At 40.1% G+C, this 22,756-nt stretch overlaps 1 protein-coding gene across 2 annotated transcripts in view; it reads left to right on the plus strand.

Moving 5' to 3' along the window:
* Positions 1-9,650: 9,650 nt before the first annotated feature.
* GABRA4 (gamma-aminobutyric acid type A receptor subunit alpha4) overlaps positions 9,651-22,756 on the plus strand; it is a 36,550-nt gene continuing 23,444 nt past the window's right edge. The window contains exons 1-5 of one of the 2 annotated variants that reach the window (XM_061992472.1): positions 9,651-9,679; positions 9,860-9,978; positions 19,125-19,192; positions 21,541-21,761; positions 21,864-21,946. In XM_061992472.1, coding sequence (XP_061848456.1) covers positions 9,651-9,679; positions 9,860-9,978; positions 19,125-19,192; positions 21,541-21,761; positions 21,864-21,946 — 520 coding nt within the window. Of the gene's footprint in view, positions 9,742-9,859; positions 9,979-19,124; positions 19,193-21,540; positions 21,762-21,863; positions 21,947-22,756 lie in introns of both variants that reach the window. The other variant, XM_061992471.1, reaches the window with a different exon arrangement.

Here is a 22,756-nt window from a genome sequence, read left to right on the forward strand (position 1 = left end):
TAAGACAACAAGTAATTTTGCTTATCTCTAACTGATGCAGGGCTGGAGGTCTAAAATCCATGATTTGTATGTGTCACCTGGGCTCGCAGCAGTCACTGAAAGCAGTCCATAAACTGAGAAATGGATTATGCCCTGTCATTTGTGCCGGTTTTAGCTAGTTGAAATAAACCTCTAAAGTAAAGGCTAAAATAAGTGCAAAGATAAGAATTGGAAGGAAAAAGAAATGGAACACAAAGAGCATTGGATGTGAGATAGGCATTCCTCAGCCAGATCACAAAACTAGGATGTTGCTAGTTTTTTAAGCTCCTGTTGGTGTGTATCTCTTCTCACTGCAGTGGTAGGCACACAGAGGCTCTCACAGGGATAACTGCTCTGAGAAAAGCCTGCAGGAGGGATGGTTGAACAAAAGGAAGTATTGGTTTATTCACTGTTCGGGCATTTTGAAAAAGACTGAACTGTTTGTGGCCACAGGACTGGCAGCCAAGTCAAATTCCTGTCCATCCTCTTTGACAAAGGCAAAATATTGCTTGTCCCTCAGATGGGGAAGTGAGGCATTAGAACATTTGTACAGTAGGATAAAATCAGCAACAGTGAGGCTATAAGAAAGGAAAGAATTATAAATGTAGATGAAAGCCCAACACTGTGGTAAGTAAGGAACTTGGAGTGAAAAATGCTTTCTGGTTCTGATCCAAAGTCCCCAGGGTGAGTGGCAGGTTTTTAGTTTACTAGTTCAATGAGTTTTAGAACCCTATTGTTGGTAAATGACCCTAGTGGCTAAATCATAAATGAGTCAGGGTAGATTTGTACTTAATCATTTTGGGCTGTGAGCTGAACTGTACAGCCCGGAAAAGAGCATTTATTGCTCTGGAGTAAGAAGACAGTGAAGACATAGGTGGCTTTCCATGAGATAAGAGAGAGTGCTTGTGAGTACAGACCTTATCCATCCTCTTAAAACAATCTTCTGAAGTCCAAACTATGTATTTGTGTCTGTAAAATATTCAGCTTCCTTTTTGTCCATGGGGTTTTACACCCACTCATTTTCACCATCAGCAATGAAAGTCTTTAATTTCTCATGGCTAAGTGGGCTAAGAGGCCAGGGAGGTGACTGCAGAGGCCTGTTTGTGTAGACAGTGTGTCGGCTAAAGAGTGTTTAATTCTCAGATGGTGTTAATCTTGTGTGCACTGATGCATGTGTCCAGCAAGGAAATACTTAGAAAGCTGATTATGTATTAAATATCCAAATTGAGACACAAAGTCGACGAAATGTCTAAACTAACAAGGGCGTGAGTATTCCTTAAGTACTGACCTATTTGATAATAATTCTTAGTATTTATATGCTTTGCATTTGTAGGGCACTGTGTGCATTTGAACTAATTAATACCTTCAAGTGTTCCTGCAACATATGTAAGACTAAAATTCACAGAACAGGAAATTCGGACACAGAGGTCTAGGGATCAAAATTTTAAATGGAGATTTGGGTATTTGTCCTCCAGGAAATCTGGGTCACTCTTATGTATAAAAGCCTTTATATACATTCATGCACATAGTATTAGCCACACTTGTTGAGAAGATTTACCCTAAATTACTTATCCAAAATCACAGAAATCCATGGAAGAACTGGGACAGGAACTGAAGAGTGCATTGTCTTTAAAGGTAAACACAACTGAGCCATAAAATTATTTATGGTTTTAAGTGTATTATGTTTTGTGAATTTTAGAATTACAATAATGAATTTATTTTGTTTTCATTGCATGCCATTCCTGAAAAATTCAATGTAGTGTAGCTGTAGTGGATCGACCCCATAGTGTATGCAGACCAGTACCACCCATGGCTGTGGCCAAGAGGTGATATTTCTACCGTTGCAAAAGTTAGAGTGGACTTGTCAATGTGTATCAATTATCTGTTGATGTATACACTTAGGTAAAAGCAAAGGATGTTGTACTTCATCAGTTACTGTACTTCCACTCACTGTAAGAGCAGTCTACCCTTCCTTCATAAGAAATACTTCAAGGATAAGAAATATTCCGAAGGAGACTGGAAAAGGTGAGGCTCTCCTCAGAGGCCCTGAGCTACCTGATCTAACTTTGAGGTTGGCTGTGCTTTGAGCAGGAAATTGGATGAATGACTTCCAAAAGTCCCTTCCAAGCTGAATCACACTGCAGTTTCCCTTTGATGAAACATTTGTGTGGGAAGGGGATGAGACTCTACAGTGTCTCATGAACTGGGTGGGAGGAGAGCTATCTCCCTGTATAGCTGTAGGGGGATTACTTTCCTCTTGCTTACCACCAAGGACACAGGGCTCTTGTTAGGATACCACTTGTGAGGTACCTCTCTGGTTAGGTAGTGGAGGAGATCTGGGAACTAGTTATTAAAAGTGGTTAAGAAGATACTTTGTTTGCAAAATGGTCTCAGCTGCCATTGCTGTCAGTGGGAGGGAACAGTGCACTGTGCTTCCCAAGCAGTTCTCAGCTCCTTGCAAATGGTATTCAGGTATGCTTTAAATCACTTGATGAAATGCTAAAGTACCACCACACGCTTCTTAATTTTCACTTTTCCACCTACTCATTTTGTCAGTATTTTCTGGACCTGGTGGCTCCCTGTCAATGCCTGTAAGACAAATCCAGCCCCTCTGTGCTGTCTACTGCTGCTGCAGTGCTCTTTCCTGTCATGGTAGGAAATTTCCCCTCAGTTCCTTTTTGAGATGTGAGCAATGCCACTCCTTGCAACAACCACCAGATGGTAATGAAGAGCAGACTGGTTTTGTGTCTTCTGAAGATTAAGTGCATTACCACAGTGTCAAATTTTGCCTTTGCAAGCAGAGCTTACAAGTACAGCCCTAAATGCCAGTTTGCTCAGCTGTTTACAGACCCCTGGGCTACTGCAAAAGTCTGCTTGGCAGCTCTGTTAGCATAAAAAAATAATTCTGTTTGTTTTTATACTAAAACACTTTAAAGGACATGTTTCCTACCTAACACATGAACAGTGATATTATTATTTAGTACAGAGATGTTACCATTATAAAGGTTTTGACTCCAGTTGGTGTACAACTGTACAAGCTATCCCTTGTAAGAAGGTAGATGCAGAACACATTTAGATGACTCAGTGCCTTGTTCCTGCTGGAGCCATGGTATTTCTTAAAATGTCATGATATGAAGGATGTGTCTCTTCCAAGGTAGAAATGACAATTTTTCTGTTAATATGTGTGGATGACATCAGCAAAGAGAGCAGTGGTGGGAAGTGAACCAAATCAAAGCAAAGTGTTTCTTCTTAACTGAACATCATTGTCCATGTAGAGGTGGTACTGAGCACAGTTCACCAACTTCCCAGCATAGTCATGAGATACAGAAGTCTGTTTTACTCATCTGTCCACAGGATTTTGTGTTCTTTAAGCAGTACCTTGTAAAACACCTAGGTAAAGTGTTTATTCTTCCCCTCTCCCATTATACAATTCAGAGACTTTTCAACTTCCCTCTCTCTCTCTGTTGAAGGAAAAAGGGGCTCCTCTTGTCTTTGAGAAACCTGGGCAAGCCAAGCTCATAGGCAGGAGGAAAAGTCAGGAAGAAAATCACTAGGGCTGATGCTAATGGCTTCAGTGTGAGTCAGGAGACAGAGCTATGGCTCCCATGACATATTTAATTAATTCCCCAGCCATCTATATATGACTTGTAGACTTCTGGGATTAACAGGCCTGTAAGGACTTGGAACATGAAGCCATCCAAGGAGGCAGTTTGTTGGTGCATCTGCTCTCTGGTTGCCTCTGGGGGCAGGGGCCAGCAGCAGGATGCAGCTATCTTAAAATTAGGTGGCTATGCCTGAAAACAGGAACCTGAAGAAGACACAAGTTGGAAAACCCAGCCTTCCTCCCCTCTACTTGTGAGTCATAGCAGCCCTCATGAGCTGCCCCTGCCTCAGCCTCTGGCCCCTCTCTCTGCCCTGCCTGCTGCGTCTTAGAGCAACAGAAGGTTTGCCACTGTTGCTCGAGGCAAACAAATTTTTTAACATATTTTGCATTAGACTTTGCAACCCTGACAGGGAAAGAAAGACTTCAAGGCAGTGGCTTCCCAGTTTCCTTCCCACAAGCCTGTCTGCTGTGTTCTTCACCTCAGTGAAATGGACATAGGCTTATACTACCTTTAAAAAAAAAAATCAGTTCTCCCCTATGTGAAGAGATCTTATTGTATTTTTCTGGGGATGTCCATTTTAGAGATAGAAATTGGGAGATCTGCTGTATTCCCCAGTCTGACCCCAAGGAGGTTCCTCTAGGCTCCTGTTGCAGATGTGGTGTGGGTCAGTAACATGTCTGAATACGTGAATGTGTGTGCTAGGGAAGACTTTTTACCCCCAGTTGTCAGTTCCTGCAGTGAATGCTTCTACAAACATGTTTCCATTGCAGTCTGTAGAGTAGAGGTCCCCTTAAATATAAAGCTCACAGTTTACCTCCTTAAACATCCATGTGTCAATCACTAGAAGAATCCACATAATCCTATTGCATTCAGTAACAGCAATATATATATGTGTGTATGTGTGTGTGTGTGTGTATATATATATATATTTGTTACTCAGAGGATTTTCTAGCCTAACTCTAAGCAATCAAGGACATGTGTGTTAAAATAACCATAGTACTGGAGAACAGTCTTGCAAATACCATATGTCAGAGGAAAAAATACACAGCTAAATGCATGTCAGCATCAGTTCCTGCAGTTTCGTAGGAGTTCTGGCCATGAAGCAAGCCTGTGCCAGCTGAAGGTTCAGTTTTACACAGAAATACAGCTGAGGTGGCGATTGAAGAACTGACCTGGGACACAACAGACTGGAATTCAGCTCCCGTGCTGCTGCAAGTTTATTACTACATGGTGTTACGATGTTGCATTGCCACTTAAGCTTTTGCATCTCAGTTCCCAGAAAAACAGAAATAATAGTGCTTTTTTGTGTCCAGTCCTTGATTAGTCTTATCTAGTTAGACTTTAAATTCTCGAGAGAATGAAGTGCATCTGGTAACACATTTGCTGCAATGAATGCAATGGGATCCTTTTAAAACTGGAGGTAACGACTTTGTGATCAAATACTGAAATAAGAAGCTGGAAAGAAAACAGCTAGAAATACAGCAAGGAGGGAAAGTTGGACTGGAAAAAGAGCCACAAAGAGCTTAAGCCTCTATCTTACTGCTCCCAGAGCAGATCTTAAATTGCAATCAACAGACCCAAAATCCCAATTCCTTAAACATAAGCACATCACTAGAGGTGCAATCAAGGCCCACAGTATCCTGGTGTCCTCACTAATGGAAGACTCTGCACTGAGCAGGTAGTTAGAGCTTCTCCTGAGGTCCAAATCAAAGATCTGATAAAGCCAAAGACAGATGGATTTTGTGGTAGATTCCTAGAATCTCTTTAATGTGTGTGGATGAACTAGAGGAAAGGAGTGAAAGACTCTTTGCACTCTTGAGGAGGTGCAAGGAGGAGACTTGTAAGACCCTCTAGTTAGCTGTACACAAAAAGTAAGCATATATTCTCTTGGTTATCTACCAAAAATGGGATTGGGGTATACATTTTCAAAAGGATGATTACTCAATTCTTCACCTTTAGAGAGGACACCCTTGAAGACAAGACATTTGACCAAGACTGTAAGAAACTATTGATTTGGGCGGAACCTGTAAAAAGCCCAGCAAGTGACTTAGCTATTCAGATACAAATTTAGGCACTTGGCAGGGATCTGAGTTTTATCTCCTCTTTTCTAATGATTAGAGGCTTTTAACTCTGCAATATATAGTTGGGCATTAAAGATTTTTCCAATCTTTTCCACCTAAGCTTTGCTGCGTTCATGGAATTGATGCCAGAACTAAACCAGGACAAAATCAGATGAATAATGAAATGTGCTGGGAAAAAAGATGTTACTATAATTTACCTATATAACCTGGAATATTGGTATAGCCTATAGTTTACAAAAAAACAAAAAAAACCAAAAAAAACAAAAACCAAACAAACCATGAATAACCCCAACCTGAAAAGGTTAAATAATGCCTTCCATGAGAAAGTACTGACTTCCTTTTTCTTTCCACTTAATCTGATGATAACATAGAAATGAGAAGAGTGGTGAAAAACTCTTCTGCTTTTCTGTGTCTTGTGATGAATAAAAAAAATGATCAAGCTATACTTGAAGATCTATAGCTTTACATAAAACTGCTTTTGAGGCATGGCCAGAATGTCTGCTTCATCAGAAATCATTAGGAGGATACATCAGCATTGTGGCAGTAAAAAAAAAAAAAAGTCTATTTAAGATATTCAAGTGTTTTCTGAGCATATGGAGGTAGGCAAAAATAGCCCCCTTCTTACAATAGTCCACGATGGGTGAGATTTCTTCAGAGAAATCTTGGAAGAATTTGTGGTAAAAGCTGGAGAAGCTGAGAAAATGCCGAATTCAGCAAACATTTTTAGGGACCAACAATCCAGCCTGTGACCACTAAATCCTTCTCAGAGTCATCAAGTCTGTTTAGAACTAATGATAATATAACCCAGAAATTATTTGAAGTGATCAAAGACCATTTAAAGCAGTATTTTTAAAACCAGCATGCATCTGCTGGTGGCAAAGAAGCACCCTGGGGGTTTCCATATGTGACTATGCTACAAGTACATTACAAAAGAATCCAGAATATCTCTTAAAATGTTTTTTTTTTTTTTTAAAGATGAAATCAGCCAGGGCATTACATATATCAGAAGATATAAAAAAGTACTCAGAAATTATATATCTGGCTTATAGGTCTGTATACTGCTATTTCAAACTGCTTTATGTTTTCTTCAAGCCTATTTTTTGAGAAGTTTGGTTTTCAGTTTTTCAGATATCAAGGACAACAGTCTCGGGTTTTGGTATTAATCTTGCTGAGTTCTTGGTAGTCATTGCTGGATCTAAGGGAGATGTTATGCACTGATAAATTTGAGAAGTGTTAGAAGTCATTTTTTAGATTTAGAGAAAGTGATTTCTCTTTTAGTTTTAGCACTTGTAGGAAGTAAATGCACCCAGATGCCACCTGGGTCCTACACCAGTACAACTTGCAGCAGGGAGAGTGTGACAGGAGGGCACTATATATACCTTTTATTAGAAAAAACATCAGGATCATCTTAGAAACTGTCAGTACTTCTTGTCTGGCAAATATTTTGTGCCCTGGCATGGCATGTCTTCAAATCTTTCAACCTGATATTACCTTTACTGAAGTACTTGTACTGAAGAAGCAAAAGGTATCAATGATATTATTCTTTGTTTTATAGAGTATAGGAATCAAAGACCAGCTGAGCTCCTAAACTTGCTGAAGATGCTTAACTGAGTGACGTTCTCTGATTTCTACCTATAGTAGAACTACTTGACCTACAGCGTTCATGTCCCTTATGACTCTAGGCATGGATTTGAGAGGGGGAGGTTGAGCCATAACATTTTGCAGGACATTCATGTGAGGAGATCAACACTGGTGAATACCACTCCACTATTCTATTTCAGTTTGTGCAGGTGCCTATACATATGCAGAAGGTAATAAAACAATCCAAACCTAAGGGTGTCCTTGTTTCTGCCAGGGTGTTATTGGCTTTCTTCCATGGCAGCTGCTAGAAGCGGCAGTGCTGTGGAGCCGTGGTTTGCTCTGTGTCTATGACTAGATAGCAGGATTCTTCCCAGTTCTCAATTACCATCTATTGCCCTTGCTTTAGTTTTGTGAGTTTGGCTTCTACCAGCAAAATTTTTGGAGGTATCCCTAGATCAGGTAAACTCACTTTGAAATATTTTCAATGCTCTGTAACACGGAATTGCTTTTTCTTACAAAGCACAATAAAACTAGACACTCTCTTATGGAGGCCACTTCCAAGCATCCTCTTGGCAGAAGATTGGTCTGAAAAAAACAAATTACACCGCCTCATAGAAGATCGAAAGTGGCTGATTAACCCAGGCCAACTTATCTATGTGGTAAAATGAGACTTCTGAAGAGCTGCTGATCCATCCTTCTGTCATTACAAATCAGACTGATAATGGAGCCAGGGCAATGGGCTCTTGCTTGCATGCTGGTTTTCACCTGTGTGTGGAGTTGAGCAAGCATCCCCTAGAGCCTCATGACAGGAGCTGAAGTGACCTTGATGTGATGTCTTACCATCAACATTGTCCAAACTTGCAAATACTGCATGGAGTGTGCATGCCGTCTGTAGGCAAGCTGCCCGCTCTGTGGGGTTTCAGCAGAGAAAGCATTAGTTGCTCCAATAAGGCGATCAGATCAGGATCCTGTAAGGCAGTCAAGAGATGAGAATCCTGTCAAAATCTCAGGAAGCAGACTAGTAAGTAATCTGCAGAGGCCTAAATAGGGCTTTTAAAATTGGAAGCAGAACTGACTGCCTAGACGATTTTTTTTTTCTAAAGATAAACAGTATCAGCAAGCTAAATGGATTTCAAGCACAGCTTTAATTGTTTTTCAAAGGAATCAGCAAAGGGCATCCTAGCTGGAAAAATCTCTGAAGTACAATCAGGGAGATTTCAAGTGTACAGTAGTTTTGAAGATAATCAGGCATTTCGGAGCTTGGAGATACTGTAGCAAGTAATGAATAACACCCTTTTCTGTCAGCATTGACAGTACTGTAGTCTTGGAGTCAATTACAATACCTCCTCTATGTGCTCCTTCACGATGAACTTCACCATCCTCATTAAAATTGACATCCACACTGATTTCCAAACATAATCAATTGTCCCTGCAGCACACTTGATCAGAAGAGCAAGTTGTTTATTGCCAACACCTATTGTGTGGGGGGGGCACCCCCTTCCCTTCCTCCTCTCTTCCCCTCTCTGCTCAACCATCCCAATAGCCTGTGACAGACTAGCAACACTTCTGAGTGGATTTTACTGTAGTTGTTGCAGAATGTCTTGGACCTTGCATAATGGAAATTATTTGGGTCACCAAATCTTGTTTCCTAATTATAAGAATGAAAAGAAGGGAGAAAAAATTTAAAAAAAGCATGAAACTATTCCCTTGTTCTGGCGTTTCTGCTTTTAGAAACTCAGGATAACCCACTCACTCCCATCCGTTTTGGGATCGCTCTGTTGTAACCTTGAAGTCAGAGCTCTCTTTCGTCTCCCCGCACCTCCTCTTACACTGGAACAAGAGGGTCCCTCCGGCGGGGAATTAATCACGTCCCCTCCACGTCCCCTCGCTGCGCTCTCGGTTTTGTTGCCTCCCTTGGGGAGCAGAGATGATCGGGACGAAGGAAGACTTGGCCACCCCCAGCCCTTCATCCTCCCACACCCCCTCCATCGGGCGGCGGGCGGACGGGCTTCACGCCCCGCGTCCGCCCGCGGTGGGAGCGAGGGTGGCGCGGGGGTGTTGCGGCGGCCGCCCGGTGGCACGGGGCGGCCGGGAGGGGAGAGCGGGGCGGAGCGCGAGGCCGCGGGCGGGGCGGGGGTGGGCGCAGGGAGAGGGAGCGCCGGGCACCGCTGCGCCTGTTGCCCCGAGAGAGTTAACGGTGCGGGGAAAGTCGCGTCTGCTCCGCCCGTGCCAGGCGCCTGGCAACCGGGGCGCCGCGCATGTAGGGCCGCCGGGGGCTGCCGCCGCCGCCGCCCCCCCGCCGGGCCCCGCGTCCCCCTCCCCGCCCCGGACAAGGCGTTTAACGTGCCCAGGCGTGAAGTATGGCATGCAAAGATGGTTTCTGCCAAGGAGCCAGCCATCGCCATGTCCTCGGGTCTCTCCATCGCCCTCCTGCACTACCTGTGCCTGGCGACGTGGTGAGTACCCCCGGCGGCGGCGGCTGGCGGGAGGGTGGTCCGGGGCGGCCGGTCCCAGTGTCGTTGCCCACGCGGGCTGCCGCCGGCCCCGCTCACCCAGTCCCCCTTTTCCTCGTAGTCTCACCGGGCCGCCTGGGCAGAACAAAAAAGAGGAGAAATTGTGGCCGGAGAATTTCACCAGCATCCTGAACAGCCTCCTGGATGGCTATGACAACCGGCTGCGACCGGGATTCGGGGGTACGGTGGCGGAGCGGTGCCGGCATTGGTAGGGGGGAGGGTGGACGGACGGCGGGCAAGCGACGGACAGCGCAGCTCTAGCCGCTCCTACCTACCCGTTACCGACCGAAAACGTGTTTGTGTCCCCTTCCCTGCCCCGGGGTCCGAGCCCTCCGAGGAGGGATGAGGCGGCAGCGAGGCAGCACCTGGCCCCGAAAGCTGCGGGTGGGGGGGCAGAGAAACCGCGGCCGTGGGGGCCCTGCTGGGGCGGTCCCGGGCTCAGCCCCCGCTTGTCTGCTCTGCCCACTGCCTGGGCTGCTGCCGTTCCGCTGGAAAAACCCCAGACAACCAAACTCAAACCCGAAGCCTGTGTGCATTAGCTTGATGAGGATGGAGGGATGTGTCTAACATTCAGGTTCTTCTGTTTCTCTCCAGTTTTTGACCCCTACATGCCACGGATCGGGTCCTAACAGAAACAAGTGTACTTTAACTAGCCTAAGAGGTCAGGTCTTTGATGGATTCTGTTCTACTAGTTAGGGAAGACAAGAGCTCCGTTGCCAGAGCACACTGGTTCTTTACCCCAATTACTCGGATTCCAGCTTTGATTTAGAAGTAGCAGACTCAATTGCTGCATAGGAGTTAGTAAGTGGAGGAGTCTCGAATTTGCCTTCACCTGTGGCGGTTTTGTGCTTTCGACTAAGATACAGTTTTGTGTTGCTGAAGAAGCAGATAGACTTGCTGTTCTTTGTTGGTTTGGCTGTCGCTATGTAGGGACTTAGAACCAAAAATCATTAGGATCCAGGTGAAACAAAAGTTTATTTTGTAATTTGGAAAAAAGATATTAAAGGTACAGTTTTGAAAGGAAAAAAAGAGAAAGGTTTAAAAAGAAATGCTACAACCCTTCCTATGGTGCTCAAAGCTATAATGAGTGTTTTATAGGCTGCTTCCTATACAGGATTGAACAAGATCTATGCGTAGGTTTATGTTGCAAAATAGTTTCTTCCTCCTCTAAAAGTATCTTCTTCACACACGTGATCCATCCACACTGACACGTATGCCAACACGTTCCGCACATGCCATATACAGTGCTCACATGCATGGTCGTGATTGTTAAAGGACAGCACCTGGCATCATTGATCACTTCTTTATTGTTTTGAGTGTATGGAATAAATGAGGCCTTCTGTAAGTTAGCTTACATTTTAAGTGAGAGGGAAGCTAAATTTATTAGCACCCAGAGGAATCATTTGGAAACTGAAAGCCTTTTGCAATTTAGTCTCTGCAGAGAGGTTACAGACACTTCTGCACGCGTACAAGAGATGTGCTATGTTTGGCATCATTTTAGGTTGAATGCCAACTAATTAGTCATCTAGCAAAGATGCTTTATGAGCATTATCAGATTTCCAAAATTAAACAACGACTAAATATGTAATATGGCATGCAGTTTATGTTGATTTTTATTTTAACACAGTTGTCCTTTGCAGGATGTTTTGCAAGAGTAGGTCTTTTCCCCAATAAGTGTTGCAGACTTTCAGCAAAATCCTATCAAGGAGAAAAAGTTCCTTGTACCTCCTTGAATTTTCGTAACGGCAATACTGAAGTAAATGATGGAGGACAAACTCTCAGGTTTCAGTCTGGGGAAAACGTTTCTGGGTAAATATTTCACAAAATGGATATTATATCGCTTCTTGTCCCTTCCTTCCTTACAACATGTAAGTGGCTCATCTTTGAGTTTTGAACTTCTAAATAAAACATGGGGGGAAAAATGGTATATTTTTTAAAATGGTGCCTGCCTCCCAAACTCTTTTGAGCAAAAGTTATCTTCACCTGGTTTGACAAGAACAACTTGAAAAAACCCCACAAACTAAAATCAACCAAAGAAAGAAATTTCGACAGTTGGTCGGATTTGACTTTCTCATATTTCAGAGTAAGAACTATGGATTAGTTATTATTCCAAATTATTCCAAATCAAGTTTTCCCTATATTTGGGAGTGTTTTTGCTGATGAATCTTTATGGCAAATGGAATGTGTGTCTTAAAAGTGGGTCACTTTTAAGTGGGAATAGTTAAAAGATGGAAAGTATAATGTGTTTTGGTAATGTTAAAACTGCATCACTTTCTGATGAACAGCAGAATATGTATTTTTGCTTTATTCTTAAAGCTGATTCACCACCTAGTTTTCATGTGGCTCAAAATGAAGGGAAGGTTTTATTTTAAGAACAAAAGGCCGCGCAGAGGTCTGACTGATGCTGATTTTAAACTTTTCTAGTTTAAAACGTTTCTAGTTCTGGCACAAATTATGTTTAAAATCAGACTTGGGGAGGTAGCCAAATTCTGAATTTTGCTGGCATTTTCCAGAATTGACACAAATAACAATTCATGAAGATTTTTCACATGCAGAGTGAAATAGAAAATGTTAGATTTTGGAAATTTCCTAAAACTGGATCTGAGTTCTGCACATTGTCATTAATTAGCACAATTTTTGGTAGTGACAGAGGAGAAGTTAAATTGCCTGAGCATGCTTACAAGTGTGGAAATGGTCTCTCAAGAGGGGTTTGAATCTCAGCAAAGTATATGGAAGCTCATCTCGGTACTTCTTCTGCAGGACCTTGGTGTACATTGAGGGTTAACAGAAGAACAAAGTTCCCCATGTCATTGACTTGACACCTTGCCTTACAGACTCAATTTATTATATTAATTTTAAAAACCTAAAAGCTTGCTATCACTTACCAAGCACTGTGAGGTTTGGAAGTGTAATAAACAAACCCAGAAGTATTTATGATAAAGATTATTAAAAACCCTTTAAGTGGGGAAGAGAATCTAAAGAAGCAAGAGAGAAGCAAAGATTTCACCTATAAATTTAATGAAACAAAGCAGAATGGTCAGTTTTGTATAGGAAAGAATAAAAAAAACAGGTGATTTCAAGAAGTCTTGAAATGCATAAGAGGTTTGAATTTCAGTAGAGTGAAGGTATTTAGGGACTAATGAATGAAATAATGCTGTATGATGTTTGAAAATAGAATGGTGGAAATTAAGTCAGTTCAATTCCCTACACTGTGTGCTCCATTATGTCATTATCTTGAATTTCAGAATGCAATTTTTAAATCATGTGGCTATCCTGGTCAAAACCACTCTGTAAGAACAGGGTGTTTATAGAAGCCACTTGTAGTGTGATAATTTGAAAACATTATCCGCTGGAAAACTTTAAGAGTGTTACCACAGTGCTATTTTGATTCAGCTGTAAAACTTTGAAGCAAAGTCATTTTTAGTTATACCCTAACTCCAGTCTTCATCTACTTTTAAAAATTTTGTTTATGACACAAAGGAAAACTATAGAAAATTACAAATGCTATATTTTCTCTGAAAAAAAGCCCGTGTTACCTTTATACAGGTGCTTAGTTTCCAGGTGACAGTAGAAATCTGGAGACTTTTTAAAAGGAACATTATTTGCATGAAGTAAAAGTCCAATTTGACCTTTTAAACACTTGCATGGTTTCAGACTTTACTTGAACAATTCTTAAGTAGAGCCTGTGATACCTGATTCAAACCTGGATTGGATTGTAATTTTATAAAGTATAACAGTGTTTTTGAATCTTTCATGTTACAGTTAACTCATCACCCTTAGGGAAATAGGAAGGAATAGAGGGACTGGAGCTTATGAGGACTGCCTGACCCTGTGCTGTCATGCATCTGCTAATCTTAGTGTCTTTTAGAGAACACTGGCATCTCTGGCATTTTTGTTTTAATGGCCAATTGTATGGCCAGACCAAAGAAAGGAGGTGGTGTGTGACTTGCCTACTGCCTGAGGCTCTTAGATTGACTGTGAAACTTAGCTGACATTAGCTCTAAACAAGCTGAAGGTATTGCCCGCAGCATATTACTGGCTTTTTGTGGTGTGGTTGCCCATCAGTCAGTGAAAGCTGGAGCTCTCTGTCCTCTTGGGTTCTGTTTATTTGTGTGATGTAGAGTCTGGCATGAGCTGCAAGTCTCACTATCATCTAGTGAAATGGTGATAGTTCTATGCTTTCTGTTTGGAAGTTGCCATGTACACTCACTTGTGAGTAGAAGGGACGGGACCATTTTAATTAATTTTAATTTTTCTTTTCTTCTTTTTTCATGATCTTTTTCATACCTGTGAAAGTGCAGCTGAGTACTCAGTGGAATTAAATATGTTGGCCAATGTCTTCCCTAAGACAGGTAGCAGAGGGCTTTTCTTCCACTTCTAGACTGCGTGACGTTCAAAGGATGAACAGCATTTCTGAAGAGTTTCATTTCCTGTCAGTGCAGGAGAAGAGAGTGTAGTCAGAAAATAAACATAGAATAAATCTGCAGAGCAAAGACAATTTTCTGGTTTTAGAGAAAATAAAAATATCTGCATGATTATCTGCTCTTATGAGTTCTTAAGAACTCATGCAGACCTTCAGGGTTCTGTTGCTCAGCATAACAGGTGTAATACTATTTTAGTATATCTTTTAGATTGAGAGTGGGCTTGAAGTGAGCACTGTAAAGTGACGCTGACTTGTTTTTTTTCAGACAGTTGTCCACTCTTCCTGAGCTGGTGAGAGTATATGACTCAAAGGTTTAATAGGATATCGTGTTAGATACCTGTAGTTGACTGGTTGGAATTTGGCCCAGGTTAGTAAAGCTTGAAGTCATCACCATCTGTTTGTTGATCAGTGACCTGTATAAAAGTAGCTGATATTCTTAGTCTGATTCTTAGTAGACAGGTGTCCACATCATGAAAACTGGCACCAGTGTCAACCTTGTTGGCTGTGTGGTCAGACATTGTCTGCTGATGAACCGGCAAAGAAATAGTAATCTCCTCATTTCTGGAGGCATGTTTTTCTCTTTTCAGTGTTCAGACATGCTGATAGATAAACATACATAGAGACAAAGGTTATTGTGGGATGTATTGTCTTTCTGGTAGAGAGTGTAGCCCACATATTTAAATTCCACAATATTTTTTAAAAAAATGCCTTATGTGGTTGTTCTGGTTTCCTAACAGAAATCTTAAATATAGCAGGTGTCCTCAGCTGTTCTTTCTGATATAATGAAACAAGAGAACATGCTTCATATGATATCTTTTTTCCTTTATTTCCCCCCCCACTTAAAAGATATCAACACTATTGAGACAGCAAGAATTTGGAAAGAGAAAGCACCAAAACTTTCACACATAGTTATATTTAAAAAAACCCACAACTGTAGCGGCTACATTTTTTCTTTTTTAGAAGTAACTGTGGGAATTGATGTAACATTTCATGTAGTTGGTGTATCCTGGAACTGATCTCACAATAGCAGCAATAACTGCGCTTAATATTTAAATTATACTGTGTACATTGAAACCTTTGTACGACTTGTTTACTAATGTTCCCAGTTGGTTGCCTGACTACTGATGACAAAATCTGCAATATACAGAAAGCCTGTGCAGGATTTCACTGTTTACATACAGTGGAGATCTCTGCAGTGACAGTTGCCTATGGAGACACAGGGATAATGGAGCCCAAAGTCTTTCACTGGGAGCTGTGCTGTAGTTCAACCTATATGTTGGCATAAAATGCATGGGAGAACTGTCTTATATTCCTATTCACAGGGTTAGGGCCTGGCATCGCTTTTTCAGCCCATATGTAACATCTCTTAACATTGAACTATTCTAGCTTTTTGCAAGGGTTGCTTTTAATCCTGCCTGAGCTTCTTTAAAGTATATTATCTTGTAAGCAGTGATTCAGACTTAACTGTTCCCACTGCAGTGTGTAGGACTCTCCTCCTATTTCATTGACATAAAAATACACACCAGTATGTTATAAATAGTTCTTCAGCATTCCTGAAGATTTATGGTGGATAGGTGCTTTCTGAACATCCATTGAGGGATAAGACCAAATGGTCACATTTAAAGTTAATTGGCCTTCTTACAACTTGCTGCATTTTATTGCCAATAGTAGAGTGTTAAGGATTCTAATAGGATCTTCTGCTTGAAAAGATGAAGTTGCTTAAGTGGTGCAACATGTTCACTTTGGAGGGCTGCTTAAATCACCAGTAAAAGTAGGTTAGGTGACCACAGATAACCTCCTCATTGACAGGAATTCCCATGATTAATAATAGTGGGGTTTTTTTTTAAAAAAAAAAAAAGCATGACTCACTGTTTTTACCCCTGTTACCAACTGAAGTTATGTTTTCTTCTGGAACAAAAAGAATAAGAGATGGGTTTTAGTGTTGCCATAGATACTCTGGGGTTGACATTAAGTACTGGGATGTGCTAGAAAATCCAAGATTTGGCCATAACAGTTGTGAACTGACAATGTAGGTGGAAGACGTAGAGCATGACAGGTCTGCAATTGGAGAAAAAGCATTAGGGAGATAATTGGCTTCACTGCCTCTTGCTGCCGTCTTTACTTCTACCAAACGTTTTACTGTTTGACCAAGACATTGGATGCAAGGCAAGGATTTGCACATCAGTAATAGCTAGATTACTCTTATGACGCCTAAAATATTTCTAGATCCTCGTTCATCTGCCATTTTACAGTAGCCTAAAATGTGATGTTAACTTTTGTCACTGTACAGACATCATGTTGGGCAAGCAATCAAACCTTATTTTGTGACTTTTTTATTGTCTGAAAGTTCCTGCTTCCTTCTTATCTCATGAGTCCAACTAATAAATAAAGGTTTTGAAAGCAGAACAGCAGTTACTAAAGAGTGAACTCAAGCACAGTTTTACTCCTATGATGCTGCTATAGGATTTCTAATAACATTAAGTCATAGGCTTGTTGATTTGGAGATTAGCTTCTTGATCTTAGCTCTCCCCTTGTTTCTGAGAAACTCCAAAAAATAAAACTGCAAAAAGCCTCTGAACTTATTGCCCATGAAGCTGTAATCATTTAATAAAACAAACAAACAAAAAAAGAATCAATGCCTGAGGAGAAGCAGCTCTTGCCTGCAGGAAAAATCTGTTCCTTCGTTCAATATGATTATAAAATTACAGTGTTCTGAGAGCTAAAGAAAAGAAGATATCGCCAGAGGAAAGAAGGTAAAAGTTTGCAAGTTTTTTTTTTTTTCTGAGGACTATTAGTATTTAGTTTTTTAGAACAAACAAATAAAGCAGTTACTGAAAGGATTCAGGAACTGAGTGCATTAATTCGTTATTCTTTTGCTATTCAGTAAGAGAGGTTAATCCTTCAGTTTTCTTATTAGAGAGATGTGAGAAAATGGTCTATAGAACTTTGGTTTCAGAAACATTTCAAGTTCAGGAGAAAGAAATATTTATATACTTAAACCAACCTTAAATCAATTATAGTCACATGATTATGGGAAGTCAGATATGATTAGATCTCTTTTATTTCTATATACAAGTATGACTGGACTTTTCACTCCTATTTTGTAATGCTACAGACAAATGTTTTAACTTCTAGTGTCTTGACAGATTTTATATGACTTTTTCCAATCTCTTGGAGTATTTCTGCTCTCGGAAAATAATTATATTCAGAAAAGGTCCTTGGATAACTGGATGGTCTAACCACTCAGGGATTTCCCTGACCTAGTGAACATTTTGTTATTTACAGAATGGGGAGCGATTTCCATTTCATGTATTTAGAGAGCAACCCCTGGCAAGACAAACAACATGGTATGAAATTGTGTTATCTGGACCTCATGAGTTTTTTCTTAAAACCTTTAAGACAGATGTGCCAAATTATCCAACTTTCCAGGGACTGCTGAGCTACCAACTTTTGTAGGGTAAATTTTCTTTAGATTTTATCTCCAAAAATGTCCCTCTAGAAACTAACTTCTAGCAAAGTCTTCTTTTTCTGACATTTAGCTGAAAAATTTTTATTGTCATTCTCTACATAACTCACGAACTCTGAATAAAATAAAGAGAAATAAAATAATTTTGCATGGTTTTCTTTTACTTTTTGTTCACAGTTTGACACTTGTTCTAGGTGGAAGAAGTATAGGTTCCCTGTTTTCTAGTCGCTTCTTTCTTTTTGTCCTTTTGTCCTTTCAGTGAGATCTGTGAGCAGTGATTTACATTTTTTTCTTTGTCTTTCCAAGAGGGACATATTTTTCTGCTGATAACAATCTTAAGTCTTTCTTCTTTTCATCTTTAGATTGTAAGTACTATGATGAAGCCTGAATTAACAGACTTGAGTCACTTATCCTCATTAGAAATTGAGTTTACAGACTGGTTGTGAGTTTGTAGGTAATACATTTTGTTCAAACAGATACTGTTTGGTAAGACCATCAGTAGATTTTTATTTTTTTTTTAAATAGGATGAGTTAATTACCTGCATTAAACTGTTAGCTAATACTTTGATCACAAAGTCAAGATAGCTGGTAATGATTAGTAGCTTTCTAGCCTTTTTCATAAGGAAGAGACCTAAATCCAAGTGAAGTTAGTTAGTTCATATGTTCTTTGGTTTAAGGGGAACTGTAGAGTATACTACAGAATGAATGGCCACCTGAAGAGTCCAGTTTTTTTGTTCCATAGTGAAGGAAAAAGTATGTTAGACTGAAATTTCTTTCTCTGCTTGGGATGCCACACCTTGCTGTGATGGTGCAAGACCACTGCTCGATGCACTGTTTTATTAAGTGTCCTGAGTGTATCACTAGTTCTTTCTAGACAGGCATGTGGACCTAGGTTCAGACCCACCCTCAAAAATGCTTAGATATCCAGCTTTTATTTTGATAGTTATCACTAAAGCACTTAAGTACATCTCAGGGTATGGATGCAGTTCTTGATCCTGCAGTACCAAACTGCCCAGTGCATGGCATGTTAATTTCTGTAGCCCAGTTATTACCAGTAGGACTGAATGTTATTAACAAGTGCCTTGGGGAATGTGGATTTCCTGAATTCAGTGCTTGTTAATTAACATGGTGTTTTCAGTGATCCTTTTAATTTTTTTTGCATCTGCTTTCTTATCTGTTGAGTCAACATTGGTTTTCTGAATGGGGATTTGCATGGGAATGTTGCTTTTGATTTACATATGTGGTAAAGGTAATTGAGCAGTGCTTGTTATTAGAGCACTGTTATTGTTATTAACTGAAATGACCTGTGTTTGCATTTTGCTCTTGCTCCTCCGCAGAACCCTCAAAGCGATAACTGTTCACACTCCAGGATCATTTATGGGAATTGTTGACCTGCAAAATTCAAATTTTCTTGCTCACTTCCTTTTCATACATTAGGTCCTGTTACTGAAGTCAAAACAGATATATATGTCACCAGTTTTGGACCTGTTTCTGATGTAGAAATGGTATGTATTTCGGGGATTAAAATGCCATTTCCTGGTTCTGAGAAACCATTAACTGCAGTAAGGAGTGGATGCTTCGTCTGTATTGTTCTGTCAATCATGCAAAGTAGGCAAGATTAGTAACAGCTTAATTTACAGGTTATAATTAGATACATCAGGCCTGATTCTGGTCACACTTTCACTGGTGTTTGGCTGGCTTAAGGAATTCACTTCACAGGATTTAAAAAAGGCTTTCATGGTGTAGAGGCAGAATCAGGCCTTTCAGGGAGCGTCTTAAGTCAGTCTACTGTCGGGAAAATGTGTAATATCTTTCAAATTGCTTTTCCTTTTTGAATCTTGTGTTATTCTCAGGTGAATAATAATGACAATTTCGCAAATGCCTGTTGATGCTTTCATTTCAGATGAATGCCCTTTGCTGATCCGTGTGTCCCCTTTAGCATCACTTTCAGCAAATGTTTGACTGATAAGAGTTTTCATAAGTATCTATAGAAATTGAACGTCAAAGTGACATCTATGAAACAGTGACAGAATAAAAGTGTTACATTTGCACGTACTGTTATTTGTGCCTGAATGGCATCTGCATTTGAGGTCAAATCCAGCAAAACTCTCATCAATGTCTATAATCCAGTGACATACCTTCAAATCATACAATAGTTTCTCTTTGTATCAAATAGCCAAGAAATCCCATGGGAGTAACACAGCTATATGTGCTGAACTGAACTTCTTTAAGGGAAAGACAATTTCAGAGCAGTAACTTTCTTCCCGTACAAGTGCTGTCGTGCTCCCAGTTTGGTTCTATCATGTGGAAGGGTATGTGACAGCAAGATATTTTTTCCTAGGATGGCATTTGTTACAGAAGTCTCATACTGAAGTGCATCTTACCTCTTCAATTATTGTCATGTACAGTATGATGATGTTCAGTGTGACAAGGGGTACAAGAGTCTGGTCCCCAGGAAATCTAACAGTGTATGCCTCAAATCTAAAATGAAGGCTGCATGGCATCTCTCAGATTCCATTGAAGCATTTGACATGGTGACCCATGGGAAATACTAGTTATATTGTAAAAGGCAGGAGTGACAACATGGACTGAAGGCAGGTAAGGAACTGGCAAAAGGAGAGTCTACAGCAGATGTTTCCCCTTTCTTCATTAGGGCTTAGCTGGGAGACTATTCAGGGATCCAGGAATTATTTTTTAGAATCCATTTTAGTGACCCAATGTAATCTGAATGTGACTGCATTCATAATACAGTTTGGTACTCAGTGTAATGAAAATAGCTGAAATTTTATATTATGAAATTGTCACATAGAAGCCATTAACAGAAACAGTACTTATGAATTGTGAAGTCACCAGCAGAAAATGACACTAGAAACTAAGAAACTTTTCCTAGATTAATCATAAACCACAGTGCAAGATGCAGCCATGCAACAGAAGACAGATATAATTCTCAGCTGCATTACACTAGTAGACATGTCTCCTTGCCAGTGTGAACAGACATGCCAATACATGTAGCTTCAATGGTAGCATTGTGCATAAGATTTTGAAATAAAGTCAGAAAACGACATTTGGTTTATCAACAAAATCACAGCTGGAAAGCAGAAAGGACTTAAGACTTTCCATGTTACCTTTTTCAGTGCCACATGATGCATTTTTGTTGTGAAATGCTTTAGCTTACAGAGATGAGAAATGCATTCCTCTATCCACTCATTCGCACATGATTTCTCATGATATGCCTGTGTCTCCCCTTCCGTAGCTGTTGTTTGCCTGTTTCCTTTGGAGCGCCTGAGTGGTTTTTCTGAGGAAGTGAAAGGAATAATTACATAATTTAAAAGAAATGTGTATATATACAAGTCTATATATAGTTTATTATTCATGTTTTATGGGAATGGTGAAGGAAATATTTAGTTTTCCTCAGTTAAAAGCTTACTTTCCATGAGATGTAATTTCATTTTCTTTCCTAACTTTAAAGTGGAAGTAATTGTTGGTCCTAGTGTTTTTAATTTAGTCAGCAGCAAAAATCCACAGATGTCTTTTCTTTAAAAATCTGTTGACACTTACTGTCAGAGATCATTCTGTTTCCAGTTATATGCTTGACTACAAATTCAGTTGCTTGCTTCCTGCAACCTAATTAGGTTAATTATTTCTTAATGATTAAACGTGTAGCAATTTATTGATATGACTAATGTGGGAAATTAAGCTATTAAGAGGCATACAACATTTTAATTGGTGGAAACATGTTTGTATAGTGGACTTAGCGTTTTCTTTACTACTGATTTCTTTGATTCTAAGCAATTTCTGTTTTTACAGGAAACACATGCATACGTGATCTTTGTTTTTCTGCAATTTAATACAGGAATATACAATGGATGTCTTCTTCCGTCAGACATGGGTAGATAAAAGATTAAAATATGATGGCCCTATTGAAATTTTAAGACTTAACAACTTGATGGTTTCGAAGGTGTGGACTCCTGACACTTTTTTCAGGAATGGGAAAAAGTCTGTTGCACATAATATGACAGCCCCAAATAAACTCTTCAGAATAATGAGAAATGGCACCATCCTGTACACCATGAGGTATCTAACGTGTTTGTTTGGTTTCTTACAATTACTGTATGCAAAAGTTATACTGCCTAAACAAAATGGCAACCAGAGACTATTTAATTTGTTCCATTATAGGCTTACAATAAGTGCAGAGTGTCCCATGAGATTAGTGGATTTTCCCATGGATGGTCATGCTTGTCCTCTCAAATTTGGGAGTTGTAAGTTGCAATTATGAAATTTCTTGTAACTACAGAATTTAAATAGTAGAAGTAGATTTTGAGCAATTACTAATCTTTCTTAATTTTAGCCTTGATAGACAATCCTTATGCAGACAAAACTCCTGTTAAGTTCCTTGGGAATTTTATTTAGAGCCTCAAAAATGAAACTCGGGCATGGAATTGAAAAGCAGGCAGAGATTCCGCTACTATGTTAAACCCCACTATTCTGGCTACACACTTGCTTGAAATACTTAGTTTTTCTAGGTTCTTGGGGAGGATTTGAATTCTCAGTGAAGTGAAAGATTCTCTGGAGGAGACAGAGAGAGTGGAATCCATCTTGATTTACAACGGCCATGTAAAAGGCATCAAGGGAAGCAGATAATTTGACTTTCTCTACAGTTTCTGGAGGTACACTGGTATGCTTAGATGTGTAGTTTATGTGCAGAGGTTTGATCTTTAGTTGCATTTGTCTATCTCCTTGCCTATAACATGAATCTTCATGTCAAGTTTAGACTAGATAAATAATTTTTAGACTGGTACAGAAGACTGTCCCCGTTTGAAGTCAGACATAGATCTCCGAACTTTTGCTAGAAGGAACATTTTGGGACAAGTGAGGAAAGAAGTTAAGATTCCCTGATTTAAATAAGCAGCAGAGTCTGCAGGGGGATGGTTGTCGCACTTCATTAACTGTCTTGTCGCACTTCTAAAGCTCCTTGGTCACTGACTTCTCTGCTTTACACTCTGGCGTAGTCATTAATGTAGGACATTAATGTGTTTTCATTGACCCCAGAGCTCTGAAGTTACAGATAG

The sequence above is a fragment of the Colius striatus genome, chromosome 3 (genome assembly GCF_028858725.1).
Source record: "Colius striatus isolate bColStr4 chromosome 3, bColStr4.1.hap1, whole genome shotgun sequence".
Lineage (NCBI taxonomy): Eukaryota > Metazoa > Chordata > Aves > Coliiformes > Coliidae > Colius > Colius striatus.